We start from the raw sequence: 14888 nt of genomic DNA, 5'->3' as shown, positions 1-14888 counted from the left end.
AAAAAAAAAAAAAAAAAAAAAAACTTAGCAGGGAGTTATAGTGTGCACTCACAATCCCAGCAACTCGGGAAAGGCTGAGGCACAAGAATCACTTCAACCTGGGAGGCAGAGGTTGCAGTGAGCCGAGATCATGCCACTGCATTCCGGCCTGGGTGACAGAGACTGTGTCTCAAAAAAAAAAAAAGCTTTTCTTAATAATATGATTGTTGCCCAAAGACACCACTCCCTACACTAAAGCAGCAGCAATGGAAGAGGTGTCCCCCAACTCTCACTACCCAATGTGGTACACTGCAGATATCCCAAAAATATTTCACAGCATCCCAGAAATGGATCCCCAGACTCCTCCCTGAGTTCAGTGGTTTGACCTACTTTTAGCAGATGCCTACTTTTAGCAGATGCCTAAAAACATCAAATATACTAAATACACACTTGTCAACTTCCTGCTGTAACCAACCTAGGCACTTGAACTGCAAGTGGCGGGTGCAGTGAATTCCCAGAGCCTTCAGACCTTATACCTTAAGACTGAGAAACCCACACATACATTTATTCTCTACCACTGCCCCTATACTCTGGAATGAAGGGGAGGGTTTTGCCCTCCATCCCACCTTAGCCAACCTAAGCCCTTCCACTGGCTTTCTACAGGCTCATTTGGGAAGCTCCCTTGCCCAAATTATCCTGAAGTGGACCCTGGGTCCAAGTCTTCTGCCAGTCCATGACTGATGCTATGCATGTTCTGGAAGATGGGGTTGCTGTTTGTCCTAAGAGCTGGGTGCTAAGCATTTACCTCCCAGGTTCAATCTCCCCTTCATCCCACGTCCCCTCAAAATAACAGGAAGGTTTCAGCAACTGCCACAAGAGGGCTCCCCTCAACTTCCTAGCATTCTAAATTGAGTACTAAGGGACAAAAGGGAACAGGTCATCCTCTTCTCCAAGTTGTTCAGGGGTCCAAAGACCCCCCACTGGCCCACCATTCAGCTAAAGTTCTCTCCATTATCATTATGAGAGGTTGTAGCTCTAAAAGATATCTATTTGCTAATATAGAAATGAAACACCTGGCCGGGTGTGGTGGCTCACGTCTGCAATCCTAGCACTTTGGGAGGCTGAGGTTGGCAGATCACCTGAGGTCGGGAGTTCAAGACCAGTCTCACTAACATGGAGAAACCCATCTCTATTAAAAATACAATACAAAATTAGCTGGGTGTGGTGGCACATGCCTGTAATCCCACCTGCTCAGGAGGCTGAGGCAGGAGAATGGCTTGAACCCGGGAGGCAGAGGTTGTGGTGAGCTGAGATTGTACCACTGCCCTCCAGTCTGGGCAACAAGAGCGAAACTCCGTCTCAAAAAAAAAAAAAAGAAAGAAAGAAAACACTTGGGAAAGATACTCTTATCAGCAGCCTGTCACCAAGCAGAACTTTGGAGAAGCCTGGAAGGAAGGTAGTGTCATCTTATCTTGAGGAGTAGGTGGGTAATGTTCAAAGTCATTGGGATTGATAATACATGTCTGGTTGGGGTAGTCTGAGAGTTATATATGGGTGGAAGCACTGGTCCTTGAGGGTGATGGCCTATTAATAACAGAAGCGCTGAAAAAGGAAAATTGGCAGGGGAGGCAGCAGGGAAGTAACTGAATACAAATTATATGCTTCACACTGGTACTTGGGGCTCTCAAACTTATTATATGCCTAAATCCTATCCCTTTCCCACAACAGCAGGCTGGGAAGACTTCTGTCCTCAAAGCTTAAGAAAATATTAAGACTGGGGAAGGCTTGCCTGGCTCACCCAGACCTCACTCACCCTAAAGGTAGCACCATCCCTTTCTTTGCCTGGAGCCAGACACTGGTAGCAGGGGAGGAACAGAATAGTGGTAGGAGTGCGATGGAGGATGGAGGCTTTATGGAAAAGGTCTATTCCTCAAGACATTTGTGGGATCTCTGGATGAGCTTGGCATCCTGACAATGAAAAACCACACGCCTAAAGTAGAGCTGATGCAGGGCCATTAGTTATAAGAAGGATCAAGGTCATTACACTGCCCAGACGTTTATCCTTCATGCTTATTCACTGCCAAAGTCTAGAACTAGACTAGTGAGGGGACTCTGTTCAAACTAGAAGCACCTCATGTGCAAGGCTGAGATCTGAGAGTAGAGGTACATGGGGCCCTCCAAGTTCAGGGCCCTTCAGCCAGTGAAGTCCCTACAGTCTACCAACAGGTGAGAAATGTGGCTGATTTCAGGTTTAAACCTTAGAACTAGAGGAGGAAAGTCACAAAGCCCTCACACTCTGGTGCCCAATTCATTTGGGCTCCCCCCGTGGGTTATGATGGGAAGAAATAACCAGTGTGGAGTGGGACTAAGTTCCTCCATAACCTTACTCTCTATCAATCAAATGTGCCTTTTACCCCTTTGCTGAAAGAAGGAGCACTATGGAGAGAGGGACCAGAAAAAGGACTCCCCTCACATGAAACCACTGTCCCATGGCTGCTGCACAGCAAAGATGAAGGTCTGCTCCAAAGCTGCATAAAACAAGTTTAATTTCCAACCAGGGTCACAGTCATCGTGTTATCCCACATTTTGAGCAAGGATAGAGAAGGTGAGTTATTAAACATATACAGTCTACATTCCAGAGAAGGAACTGTAGTTACCACTATACCACCACAGACAAACTTTGGGGTGGGGGGAGCGGGGAGTCCTCAGGAAGCAGGAAGCTGGAATCAGGGAAAGCATAAAATTAAACCTACCAGAGGAGAGGAGAGGGAGTGGGAAGAAATGGAATGAAACACCCAATCCCAAAAGAGCTGTTAAGTGAATGGGAATGTAAAAAGGACCACCCCTGCCAAGGGCTTAGCAGCCAGGGATACTACCAAGATCACTTACTGCTCCCTGCTGGACAGATCTGGGGCAGCACCAAGGCAACCTCCTAACATTTTCAGGCCCAGATTGGTCCCTGGAGCCCCCCAAAAACAAGGTGAGGGGTGAGGCCTGAAGTGAGGAAAACCTATTTAGGACTGGCATCTAACTAGAGAAAGTCAGGGAATGAGGCAGGAGAAGAGGCAAAGTCCTCATGAACCACAAAGATAGAGTGGAAAATCCTAAGTAGGAAAAAATACATGGAAAAGGGCAAACAAGCAACAGCAGTGAATGAGTTGAGATTGAAAAGGAAAGAGTTCAGGGAAGGAGAGGCAATGGGGCAGGACAAAATAAATCTGAGGAAACAGAGCAAATAAAAAGTATGGAGGGAAGCATCTGTGGGGCCAGGGTAATGAATACATTTTTAAATGAAATAGAATCTCCAACACCCCCCCACACAAACACCACACACAAACACACCCACACCCACGCCCATACACACACACCCACACACACACACACACACACACACACACACACAGGCCTAGAGAGCAAGATACCTGCACACACCTGCTGCATCGTGGGTAACACATCAATAAGTAACTGGCACTGAGGGAGATACCCCTGGAACCTCTCTTTCACAGTTCAATCTTGGATGGGGTTACTAGTATTGATCCACCTGCTATCGATAAAAGTTGCCAGGAAACCTGGCCTCATGGAGTGGGGCTTGGGACAGCCCTACTGGGAAGGGATCTCTCAGCTATGCTGTGGGGGGCCCTGGGCCCTCACCTTCACAGAAAGGTTATGGACAGCTGTCTGGGAGCTCAGGGAGCAGCCAGCACACACAGAAGCCCACAGGACAGCCACGTCTTCACAGAAACTACAAAAGTCAGGACCCAGGCCAGGACCTCAGGGACAAGTGCCCCCTGCAGACAGAGAGATGCAATAGCAGCAACTTCTGAACAACTACATAATAATGTGGCGAGAACCCTGAAGACCACTGCATCCCACAAGAACTGACAACCACTTCAGGATTTTATTTCCTCCACTCTAACCCCCAGATCCATTTATGAGAAGTGGGTGAGGAGGGCAGGGGCATGGAGGGTAAAGGGACAGCAAGGATGGTCTGAGGGCCTGGAAACAATAGAAAATCTTCATCCTTTAGCACATCCTGGACTAGAAAACAAGAATTGGAGAAGAGGGGTGTTGATACTAAGGTCAGCTATGTCACCCCACTTCCCAGCTCCTCATTAGAACACCCAGTAGCCCTGGTCAGGCCAACAGGAGTACTAGGGTGAGAAAACTGACCAAGGACAGATGAACCATCCAGCACCCAAGATCGAAGGGTGGTGGGGCACTGGAAGGCAGTAATGGGACTGATCCATGCCTCACCTCCTAGTAACAAAAGAGAATGAAGATGGAAAGCCTGGGGCCTTTGCCTCCCTTCCCCCAATGCCCTGGGTCCCTAACACACACCACAGACTTGCCATCCCCACCCCCTAGTCAAGCTCCAGAGGAACAGATCTGAGGATGGTGGGGAAGGATCAGTTGAACACTCTAAGCTGATAAGAGTGAGTGGGTTCCTCTCTCCTTCCCAACAATAAGGCAGAGCACAGTGGCATCTCCTTGGGAACAGTCATCTAGAGATAAATGCCACCCTCCAGTCCTAAGGGTGGAGAGAGGAGTATAAGGAAAATGGTGGTGGAGAATCCATCATCTGTCCTATCATCCAGAAAAACCTAACTGTAGAGAGGTGGGTAACCAGTCAAAGACTGGGGTAGTCCGGCCTGACTAATGCCCTCCCACCTTCTTCCCTTAATCTCACCAACACGAAAGGGGCAGATGACAGTCTCCAGTGGGCAGTGTCCTGGCTGCAAGCCCTGAGCTTAACTCCACCCCCTCCCCGCTCCCCCCGGCCCCCACAAATATATCTCTCTATACATGTATATACAGGCGCACACATGCACGCAAACACAGAGAGGCCCGTGCAATTTCCATGTAGAACAGGGAGAGAGTGGCGAAGGAAAGACAAACGGGGAGTAGAAGGGCTTGTGGGGACAGGGAAAGGATTCAGATGCCAAGAGGACAGCAACCACTGCCAAACAAAGAGAATACCCCACTCGACCTCCCAAAACCCAGAGGGTGAGAGAGAGAGGGGCCACCCCATGAAACCATTAACAACTTTGTTTTTGTTTAAAATCCAGTAAATTGGAATGACTCATCATCAGGACAGCAATTAGGGATTGGTCATATAGGTGGACAGGTAAAAGGAGGGGAAGCAGGGGAGGCAAGGCTCTTGCTGGGCATGCGGACATGATACCCAGGGCCCTGGCCACACTTGCAATGGAGAGGAAGGGGTAGGACTGGGGCAGGGTGACAGCAGGTATGTCAGGGGTGGGTGGGGTGCTTGGTTAGGGCTGTCTGGCTCTCACTTCTTGTTTTTGAGCTGATTGGCCAGCCAGTCCAGGCCTTCGTACAGCCCGTCCCCGCTGGTGGCACAGGTGGCCTGAATGTACCAGTTACGGTGACGAAGGGAATGCAGGCCCAGCTTGTCTGTGATCTCAGCAGCATTCATAGCATTAGGCAGATCCTGGAGCACGTGGGAGACACACAAAAAGAAGCCTCAGGATTTTTTAAGGGCTTCTAGAACACCCATCTACCAAAGAAATGTGTACCAGCACCTTCCCCTCCTCCTTTATTTTAGGAAACCCAGAACAAGATCCTAAGGAGCTACTTTGGATTTAGTCACCCTAGAATCCAAGATCCAAGGCACTAGCGGTCACTGTACTGAGGAATTGGAAACCAAATACGAGATTGGTGGGGAAGCAAGAGACGTGATTCAAACTAACCAAAGAATCAGGTCTCTCTGACAGCAGGAGTGAGGCCAATTCACCTAAAGTAGATAATAGGCAAGATGAAAGAAAGATTTGAGGCAATCCGTGAGGACTGCAATGTTGCTAAATAAAGCTGGGGTGGGGCACAAGAAGAGGGGCATAAAGAAGCCAACTGCTCAATTTCCCACACTTCTAAAATTGAGAGCATACTAAAAGGGTTTACCGTATAATAGGCCCAAGACCCAACAATTTCCACAGCCAGTTTGCTGTCTCCCAGATTTTGGGGTGGGAAGAAGTCTCACCTGTTTGTTTGCAAAGACAAGGAGTACAGCATCCCGGAGCTCGTCCTCCGCCAGCATTCTCATCAGCTCTTCCCGGGCCTCATTTACTCGCTCCCGATCATTGCTGTCGACCACAAATATCAAGCCTAGGGAGGCAGAGCATGGGCTGCACTAAGATGACAGGTAACCCCTCCCCCCAACAAAAAGACGACACCTGCCTGACACCCTCCAAATATTTGCTCCCTTTCCTCCCTTTCTTCTGCCCCCAGGAGCTGCAGTAGGGTAACAGTTGGCCACCCATAAACAAGAAAGACAGCCACACTCTCTGCTCACACCCAACCAACCCATGCTAGGCCTAGGCATACCTTGGGTATTCTGGAAGTAGTGTCTCCAGAGGGGCCGAATCTTGTCCTGGCCACCCACATCCCACACTGTGAAGCTGATGTTCTTATACTCCACTGTCTCCACATTGAATCCTTTGGAAAAAGAACAGGCAATGGCCACTTGGCCTCAAACACTAGCCCCGCAAACACCACCACAATGAGTTTGGTTCTGCTTTCTCCCAGTGGTAGCCATGACACCAACAATGGAAAAAAAGCTAAGGCTTCCTTAGACCTGGTAATCATTAACCTAGCAGCCTGAAGGCCAAAATGAAAACCGAAGAGAAGTCGAAGAGGATGAGGAAAGTCAGTCGAGAGGTTCACAGTTGCTTGGGTAACGTGGGCCAACTTTCCTGACTTTTCCACTGAGTCTTTGGTGCTCTCTCCTACAAAATGACTCAGCCCTACTCTGGTACTTTGGCTACCAGAGTCGGCCTCAGCTAAGATGTGGGGCCTGAGAGGCAGAGTGAAGAAAGGGAAGTAAGCTGGCATCCTGGAGCCCCAAAGGCAGAGCCAGCTGAGAATGCTGACTGGAGCCCCTACTACATGGCAAATGTTCTCCCTCCCTTCAGCAGACTGTAACCAAGATTGGCCACCAAAGATCTAAACCCAAGCAATTTCAAGCCTTTGGCAGGAACATCAAAGCCGTTCACCTGCTTTCCAAACACAGAGAAAAAACCAACTCCATGCCTGAGGGCAACTGTTGAGTGCCAGGCCATGGAAGTTCCCGCATCAGGGAGAGCCAGGTTAGGTGGGCAAACAGCAGCCCCAGCAACTGCTAGTAAGCTAAACAACACCCCCCTCTTTTCTGAACCCCACAAATTGTATGGACTTGCCTGGGGAGAAGAGGCCAGGTGGGGGAACCAGGAATAGGTCCCTGCCCTGCCTCAGCTGCCGGCATGAAAGCCCACATCCAAGCTCTGCTCTTACCAATGGTAGGGATGGTGGTGACGATCTCCCCCAGTTTCAGCTTGTATAGGATGGTGGTCTTTCCTGCGGCATCCAGGCCCACCATCAGGATGCGCATCTCCTTCTTCCCAATCAGGCTCTTGAGAAGGTTTCCAAAGATATTGCCCATGATCACAGCAACTGCTTTCTGGGGACAGTGGGGCCCAAGTAGGGGGCAGTGGCAGTCTGGTTTTGGCCTGGTTCCTGGTATGGAAGACCTGATCCTAGACAAAGGAAATGTAAAATCGTACCATCATTTGCTTGTCAGGACTTCCAAGTAATTAGCATTTCCCAAGGTCATGGCTAGAGTTCATTCATGACAAACCGAGAGTCTGAGGGGACTATAAATACCAAGGCCCACTTAACATACTGAGTCTTTGGGAACAGAGACAAAGCAGTAAACACTAAGGATCCCTGCTCTGCCAGTAATCTAACCATGTGACTCTGGGCAAGTTACTTCACTTTTCCATATGTGCACCTGTAAATGGAAGGGGGACTGAACTAGATGATTTCTGAAGTCCCTTCAGTTCTGCTGTTCTACCCTACACCCCAAGGCATTGCAAGATCATTAATGCCCCTCCCTCCCCTAACCTTACTTACCCTGAGACTTCTGGCAAGGGTGGAAGAGGAGGGAGTGGAATGAGGAGTGGCTCTCTGTGACTCCCGACAAGGTTCAGGCTTGCCAGTTTCCCAAGGTTTATGCTCTCTCCTCTAATCAAGAGACTCTGCCTCTTCCCATCTTATATTTCTGCAACTCCATCTTTCTTCCACACCAAAATAAATGAGGAATAAGAAAGCCGCACTCCTAAAAGAGGCTGATCCTTTACACTCTGCGAAATGCCAACTGCTAATGTTGTGCCCTGTTCAAACAACAGTGCACTGGGAGTAGAAAGGTGGGGTACGGCGGGGTTACCCCTTTACTCCTCAGCTAGGTGCATCCTTGGCTCACTGTGGCCCATCCAAGGAAGGGGCTGTCCCACATGGTCGCTGCAATGAGGCAGTCATCTCATTGGTTCTCTGCTTCTTCCCTAAGCCTTTTGGCCTAATCTCCATATAGCATCTAGAGTGGTTTTAAAATCAAACTCGGGTCATATGATTCCTTTGTTCAAAACCCTCTAGTGGCTTCATGGCTCCTTTTCAGTAAAACCCAAGGCCCAAACCATGGCTTACAGGGTCCTACATGACCTCCACTCCCCTACTTCTGTCACAAGATCACTACTCACTCTCTGCTTACTCCACCCAATTCCCCAACACTTTCCTTTCCTGCCTCAAAGCTTTTTTTTTTTTTTAAAGAGGCGAGGTCTTACCATGTTGCCCAGGCTGGTCTCAAACTCCTGGGTTCAAGCAATCCTCCTGCCTTAGCCTCCCAGGGCACTGGGATTACAAGCATGAGCCACCATGCCTGGCCCAAAGCTTTCATATTTGCTATCACCTCTGCCTGGAATGCTTCTCACCCAGATAGCCATCATGGATTACTCCTTCACCCCCTTCAGTTACCTGTCTGTTCCAATGTCTCCTACCAAAGAGGCCTCCCACAACCACCTGTATAACACACACACACAGACACACACCACTCTCTACCCCATTTATCCCACTTTTATTCATAACATTTATCACCATCTGACACATTATATATTTATTTCTTGCTGATTGTTTTATTCTACCTAAGATATCAGCTCCTTATGTGTTTTGTTCACTGCTCTGTCTCCAGTACCAAGAATAGTGCCAAGGACACAGTAGTTGAAAAAGTGAACTAACCCCCAGGGTCTCTACTGACTTTACTGACAGCTCACTCAGATTGGATGCTATGCCTGGTATATAGTAGGCACGTAACAAATACCTGCCGAGGCCGAGCGCGGTGGCTCACACCTGTAATCCCAGCCCTTTGGGAGGCCGAGGCAGGTGGATCACCTGAAGTCAGGAGTTTGAGAACAGCCTGGCCAACATGGTAAAACCCTGTCTCTACTAAAAATACAAATATTAGCCAGGCATGGTGGCATACTCCTGTTTAGTCCCAGCTACTCGGGAGGCTGAGGCACGAGAATCACTTGAACCCGGGAGGTGGAGGTTGCAGTGAGCTGAGATCACGCCACTGCACTCCAGCCTTGGTGACAGGGCAAGAATCCATCTCAAAATAATAATAATAATAATAATAATAACAACAACAACAACAACTGCAACAACAACAACAACAAATACCTGCTGAAAGGATGAACAGGACCAAAAGAATCATTAGGAAGGTACAAAATGTCTATCTGTTCACCCCAGCCATTGCCCCAACAGACAGAATCAGATTCACTCATTCATTTCCTTTCTTCTTTTCTCTCTTCTCTATGGCACAGGATAGCCACAGAAATGCATCTTTGAAACAATAATAAAATGAGGATTCAGAATCACCCATACAAGCCAGTTCTCTGTGCCTGCAGGAGGCATGTGTCAGCGGGCAGCTTATTCAGCAATCACCATATGCCAGCTGCTGGCATTCTCTAGAGTCTGGGAACCAGAGACACACACACACCCCAAACACAGCAGCCAAAGGGACAGGTCAAGACAAAGTGCGCCCAAACCCAAGAATGTGAAAGGTGGACGGGGAGGAATCCTATTTACAAGCATGGGGGTTTGGTGGGAGTTTGGTTGTTTTACAAAACTTCTGACATTTCCCCTACCACCCTTCTCAGTTTGCAGCAAATTCCAGACTAGTGCAACTGAGCCAGATCAACAGTCCCTGAAGACCAAAGTACTAGTTTGTCCAAAAAAACAGAAACAATGAGTGCTTATGAAGTGTTTCATCTTCAAAAGGCCTCCCCAGACAGCCACTAATGAGCCAGGCGTGGCACTCTCAGTAGGTTCCCCAGATGAGCCCTACCCCTGACCTAGAGGGTTCACACACCGGGAAGAAGGGCTAGCTCAACCTTAGGGTTCAACTTCAGCCAAGCCACCCGCTAGCCTTCCTCTCTACTCTTTCTGTCTCAACCCACCCAGGTAGACAGATTCCTGAGGACCCCTGAGGGACCTACCCAGCTAAGAACAGCTCTCACCAACCTTGGCAATTTGTAGTAGTGTGGTTTTTGGTTATACTACTAACACCTCATGAAATTTAAAGCTTCCCCAAGTCTTCCTAGTCTTTACTCTGCCTCTTGCTCAGGGAGCCTTTCCTTCAGCTCCAGATGACCCTTTGCTTTAAAGGTTTGGTATCAGGCTTTGGCCCAGATTCTGAATTAAATTTATGCCACACATTTATCTCGCTGTCCTTTATGACTAAAACTATTGCTGATTAAATGCTTACCAACTGTGAGTATAGTGGTGGCTGAAAAAGATGTAAGTAGTCAACATGCCTTGCCCCAGAACATGGGTACACTGTCCTTTGATCTTCTTCTTTGCTAGGCTGTCATGCTGAAGTCCTGGTTCAAAAGCTGATCCCAGTGTTACACCTATTTCTATTTCCTGGCGTGCCATATCAAGCCCTTACTTTGAATGATCTTAACCACTCAATGTGGCACTTACTACCTTGTGGAGTTTTTCTTCTTTTGTAAGTCTGTGTATTTACTGTCTCCCCCATTAAACTGTGTATTCCCTATAGGCAAAGACCATGTCTACTTATTTTGAATCTGTCCTCCCTCTAGTGCGAAGTCCACTGTGGGAGTTCAGTTAAGCACATTGGCAGATTTAAGCTTCATCTGAGGATGTCCTTATATCATTTCTTCTGTCCAGTAGGATTTGGTATCTCTATGTAATGCACAGAGAGTTGCTTAGCTATCCTGTCCATTCTCAGCCATTTTCCACATATATTTGACCCAGGACTGGTTTGGGAACAACATAAAAGGACTAGAAGACTAGAACTGGTGGGATTCTCTCTTGCCATTTAATATACAGTGGGACTGATGAATACCTGATAAAATATCTAAACAGCTGGTCAGGCATGGTGGCTCATGCCTGTAATCCCAGCACTTTGGGAGGCTGAGGTGGGCGTATCACCTGAGGTTGGGAGTTTGACACCAGCCTGGCCAACATGGCGAAGCCCCATCTCTATTAAAAATACAAAAATTAGCTGGGCGTGGTGGTGCGCGCCTGTAATCAGGAAGCCGAGGCAGGAGAACTGCTTGAATCCGGGAGGCAGAGGCTGCAGTAAGCTGAGATCACGCCGCTGCACTCCAGCCTGGGCGACAGAGGGAGACTCCGTCTCAAAAAAAAAAAAAAAAAAGGCCAGACACGGTGGTTCACGCCTATAATCCCAGCACTTTGGGAGGCTGAGGTGGGTGGATCACCTGAGGTCAGGAGTTCGAGACCTGCCTGGCCAACATGGTGAAACCCTGTCTCTATTAAAAACACAAAAATTGGCCAGGTGCAGTGGCTCACGCCTGTAATCCCAGCACTTTGGGAGGGCGAGGCAGAAGGATCATAAGGTCAGGAGATCGAGACCATCCTGGCTAATACAGTGGAACCCTGTCTCTACTAAAAATACAAAAAAATTAGCCGGGCGTGGTGGTGGGCGCCTGTAATCTCAGCTACTCAGGAGGCTGAGTCAGGAGAATTGCTGGAACCCGGGAGGTGGAGGTTGCAGTGAGCCAAGATCATGCCATCACACTCCAACCCAGGCAGACAGCAGTGAGACTCCGTCTCAAAAAGAAAAAAAACAAACAAACAATTAGCTGGGCGTGGTGGTACATGCCTGTAGTCCCAGCTACTCCAGAGGCTCAGGCAAAAGAATCACTTGAACCCAGGAAGCAGAAGTTGCAGTGAGCCGAGATCACGCCACTGCACTCCAGCCTGTGTAACAGTGAGACTCTGTCTCAAAAAATAAACATCCAGTAGCTATCATGTATCTCCCTGGCGAAGCCCAGGGCCTTCAAACTAATGGACGTTATGACTCTCCCTCTTCATTTATTTAATTACTATTTTGAGACAGAGTCTTGCTCTGTCACACAGCCTCCCAAGTTCAAGCGATTCTTGTGCCTCAGCCTCCCAAGCAGCTGGGATTACAGGCATGTGCCACCACGCCTTGCTAGTTTTTATATTTTTAGTAGAGACGGGGTTTTGCCATGTTGGCCAGGCTGGTGTCAAACTCCTGGCCTCAAGCAATTCGCCTGCCTCAGCCTCCCAAAGTGCTGGGATAACAGGCATGACCCACCACATCTGGCCATGACTTTTCTTTAAGTATAATCTGGAGCTTGATTTAAATGAGCATTTCAAAGGGGATGCTGGCTTTCTTGTCTTGGCTTTCCCTGTCCCTTGCTAATACCAGAGAGCACGCTGCCCTACCACCAAGATGGTAGCAGCTTTCAGCTTTGTGCCATGAATACAAATCTTTGGCTATATAGCCTATTCTCACTTTCACAATACATTCCTAGAAAAGCACTAAGAAGCAGAATGGCAAAGCCAACAAACCGTGAATTGTTTCTCCATGTATTATATAGCCTATAGTTACTCTTTCACCACAGATGGTACTCCTGTGTTGACAGGGCAAAATGCCAGGGTTCCACTGGCTGTTGGATATCAAGAATCAGCAGTTAAGACTGAAAGCGAATGGCTCAAGATGAAAAATGGACTATACTAACATCTCTATTAACAAGAAGATATCTCCAGGTTCTGTTTTACAGTCAGAAACTTTATTATCACAGGTAAAAACAATAGGAACCCAAATACGTGCTCTAGTACAATCTGTGTGGGACACTGTAGGAATTCAGTTAAGCACATCAGCTGATTTAAGCCTCATCTAAGGATATCCTCACTTGAGGACAACTCACTGCCCCCACCTCATCCCCCCAGGAGAAGCAGGCTGTTGCTGTAACTGGCTACTCAGCCATCTTTCCTTACATATGTTGCAGGAACATGCCTGCCTCAATCTCCAGGTGCTTTTGAGAGTCACACATCCCAGTCGGCCACACATACTCCCTCTACCTGATTCCAGTGAATGATCCAAGAATGTGCTATGAGACACCTCTGAGGGGACTCCTGATCTGGCACGACCTCCTCCTCTTCAGGGTCCAGGGGAAGGAAGACCAGGGTCTCCAAACCCTCTGCTGCCAGGCAGAGTGCAGTAAAAACAGCTTTGTTCTTAGATAACTTTCAAATTGAAATATCACTAATAGAGATGCTATTTTTAGCACAGCTAACCAGTAGACCAATAAAATTTAAAGAAACAAAAGCAGAGTAAGCCTGTACTGAGTTTTCTTGGTGCAGCTGGCTTATGACCTGTGTAAACTCCAAGTTGTTGTCTCAAGAGCACTGAAATCAGAACACAAGAACTCCTAGATTAGTATCTTAACGATACATACTAGACTTAAAGATTTCCCAAAGTTAAGAAATAGCTTCTGATACCAGCTTTCATCCATTCATCAAACCTTTTTTTTTTTTGAGACATTCTCGCTCTGTCACCCGGGCTGGAGTGCAGTGGCACGACCTTGGCTCACTGCAACCTCCGCCTCTCAGGTTCAAGCGCTTCTCCTGCCTCAGCCTCCTGAGTAGCTGGGACTACAGGCACGTGCCACCACTCCTGGCTAATTTTTTGCATTTTTAGTAGAGACAGGATTTCACCGGGTTAGCCAGAATGGTCTTCATCTCCTGACCTTGTGATCTGCCCGCCTCAGCCTCCCAAAGTGCTGGGATTACAGGCGTGGGCCACTGCACCCAGCCTCATTCATCAAACATTTATTGAGCATACTGAACTAGGGATACAGAGAGGGAGACAGTTTCTGCCTTCATGAAACTGTCTTTTTTTTTTTTGTGAGACCGAGTCTCACTCTGTTGCCCAGGCTGGAGTCCAGTGGCGCAATCTTGGCTCACTGCAAGCTCTGCCTCCCAGGTTCATGCCATTCTCCTGCCTCAGCCTCCTGAGTAGCTGGGACTACAGGTACCTGCCACCACACCCAGCTAATTTTTTTGCACTTTTAGTAGAGACAGGGTTTCACTGTGTTAGCCAGGATGGTCTCGATCTCCTGACCTCGTGATCTGCCCGCGTCGGCCTCCCAAAGTGCTGGGATGTGTGAGCACCGTGCCCGGCCATGAAATTCAGTCTTTAATGGAAAAGACTAGTAAAGACGGGATTACAAAACAGTGTGAGAGTAAGAGTAGAGTAAGCACATAGTATTATGTGGACAGAAAGCTGGAGCAGTAAATCAACATTGAAGGGTAAACGGTGATTCCGAAACATAATTCTCAGGTCATATCTGAGCTGGCTCCTAAAGGAAGAAAAGGAAGTAATCAGACAATAAAGAGGGAGTTGGGCAGGGGAGGTGTGTGCAAAGGCATAAAGACTGAGCCAGGCACAGCAGCACACACCTGTAATCCCAGCACTTTGGGAGGCTGATGCAAGAAGATTGCCTGAGCCCAGGAGTTCAAGGCCAGCCTGGGCAACATGGCCAATGCCTGTCGCTACGGGGGAAAAAAAAAAATTAGCTGGGTGTCGTGGTGTGCACCTGTAGTCCCAACTACTCAGGAGGCTGAGACAAGAGAAATCACCTGAGCCCAGGAAGTTGTGGCTGCAGTGAGCCATGATCACGCCACTGCACTCCAACCCAAGTGACAGAGTGAGAGAAAATGTCTCAAAAAAAGAAAAAGAAAAAAAACCTAAGTTTCAGATAACACTTAAAAAAAAAAAAATATAT

At 48.1% G+C, this 14888-nt stretch overlaps 1 protein-coding gene across 1 annotated transcript in view; it reads right to left on the bottom strand.

Annotated features, from left to right (window-relative positions):
- Positions 1-2503: 2503 nt before the first annotated feature.
- ARF3 (ARF GTPase 3) overlaps positions 2504-14888 on the bottom strand; it is a 22814-nt gene continuing 10429 nt past the window's right edge. Inside the window, exons 2-5 of the mRNA XM_017894746.1 lie at positions 7267-7508; positions 6322-6432; positions 5978-6102; positions 2504-5431 (exon numbers count right to left, since the gene is read on the bottom strand). Coding sequence (XP_017750235.1) covers positions 5270-5431; positions 5978-6102; positions 6322-6432; positions 7267-7414 — 546 coding nt within the window. The 5' untranslated portion in view covers positions 7415-7508 and the 3' untranslated portion in view covers positions 2504-5269. The remainder of the gene's footprint in view (positions 5432-5977; positions 6103-6321; positions 6433-7266; positions 7509-14888) is intronic.

The sequence above is a fragment of the Rhinopithecus bieti genome, unplaced genomic scaffold (genome assembly GCF_001698545.2).
Source record: "Rhinopithecus bieti isolate Rb0 unplaced genomic scaffold, ASM169854v2 scaffold_24390, whole genome shotgun sequence".
Taxonomy (NCBI): domain Eukaryota; kingdom Metazoa; phylum Chordata; class Mammalia; order Primates; family Cercopithecidae; genus Rhinopithecus; species Rhinopithecus bieti.
This window is presented reverse-complemented; position numbering and strand designations above follow the sequence as displayed.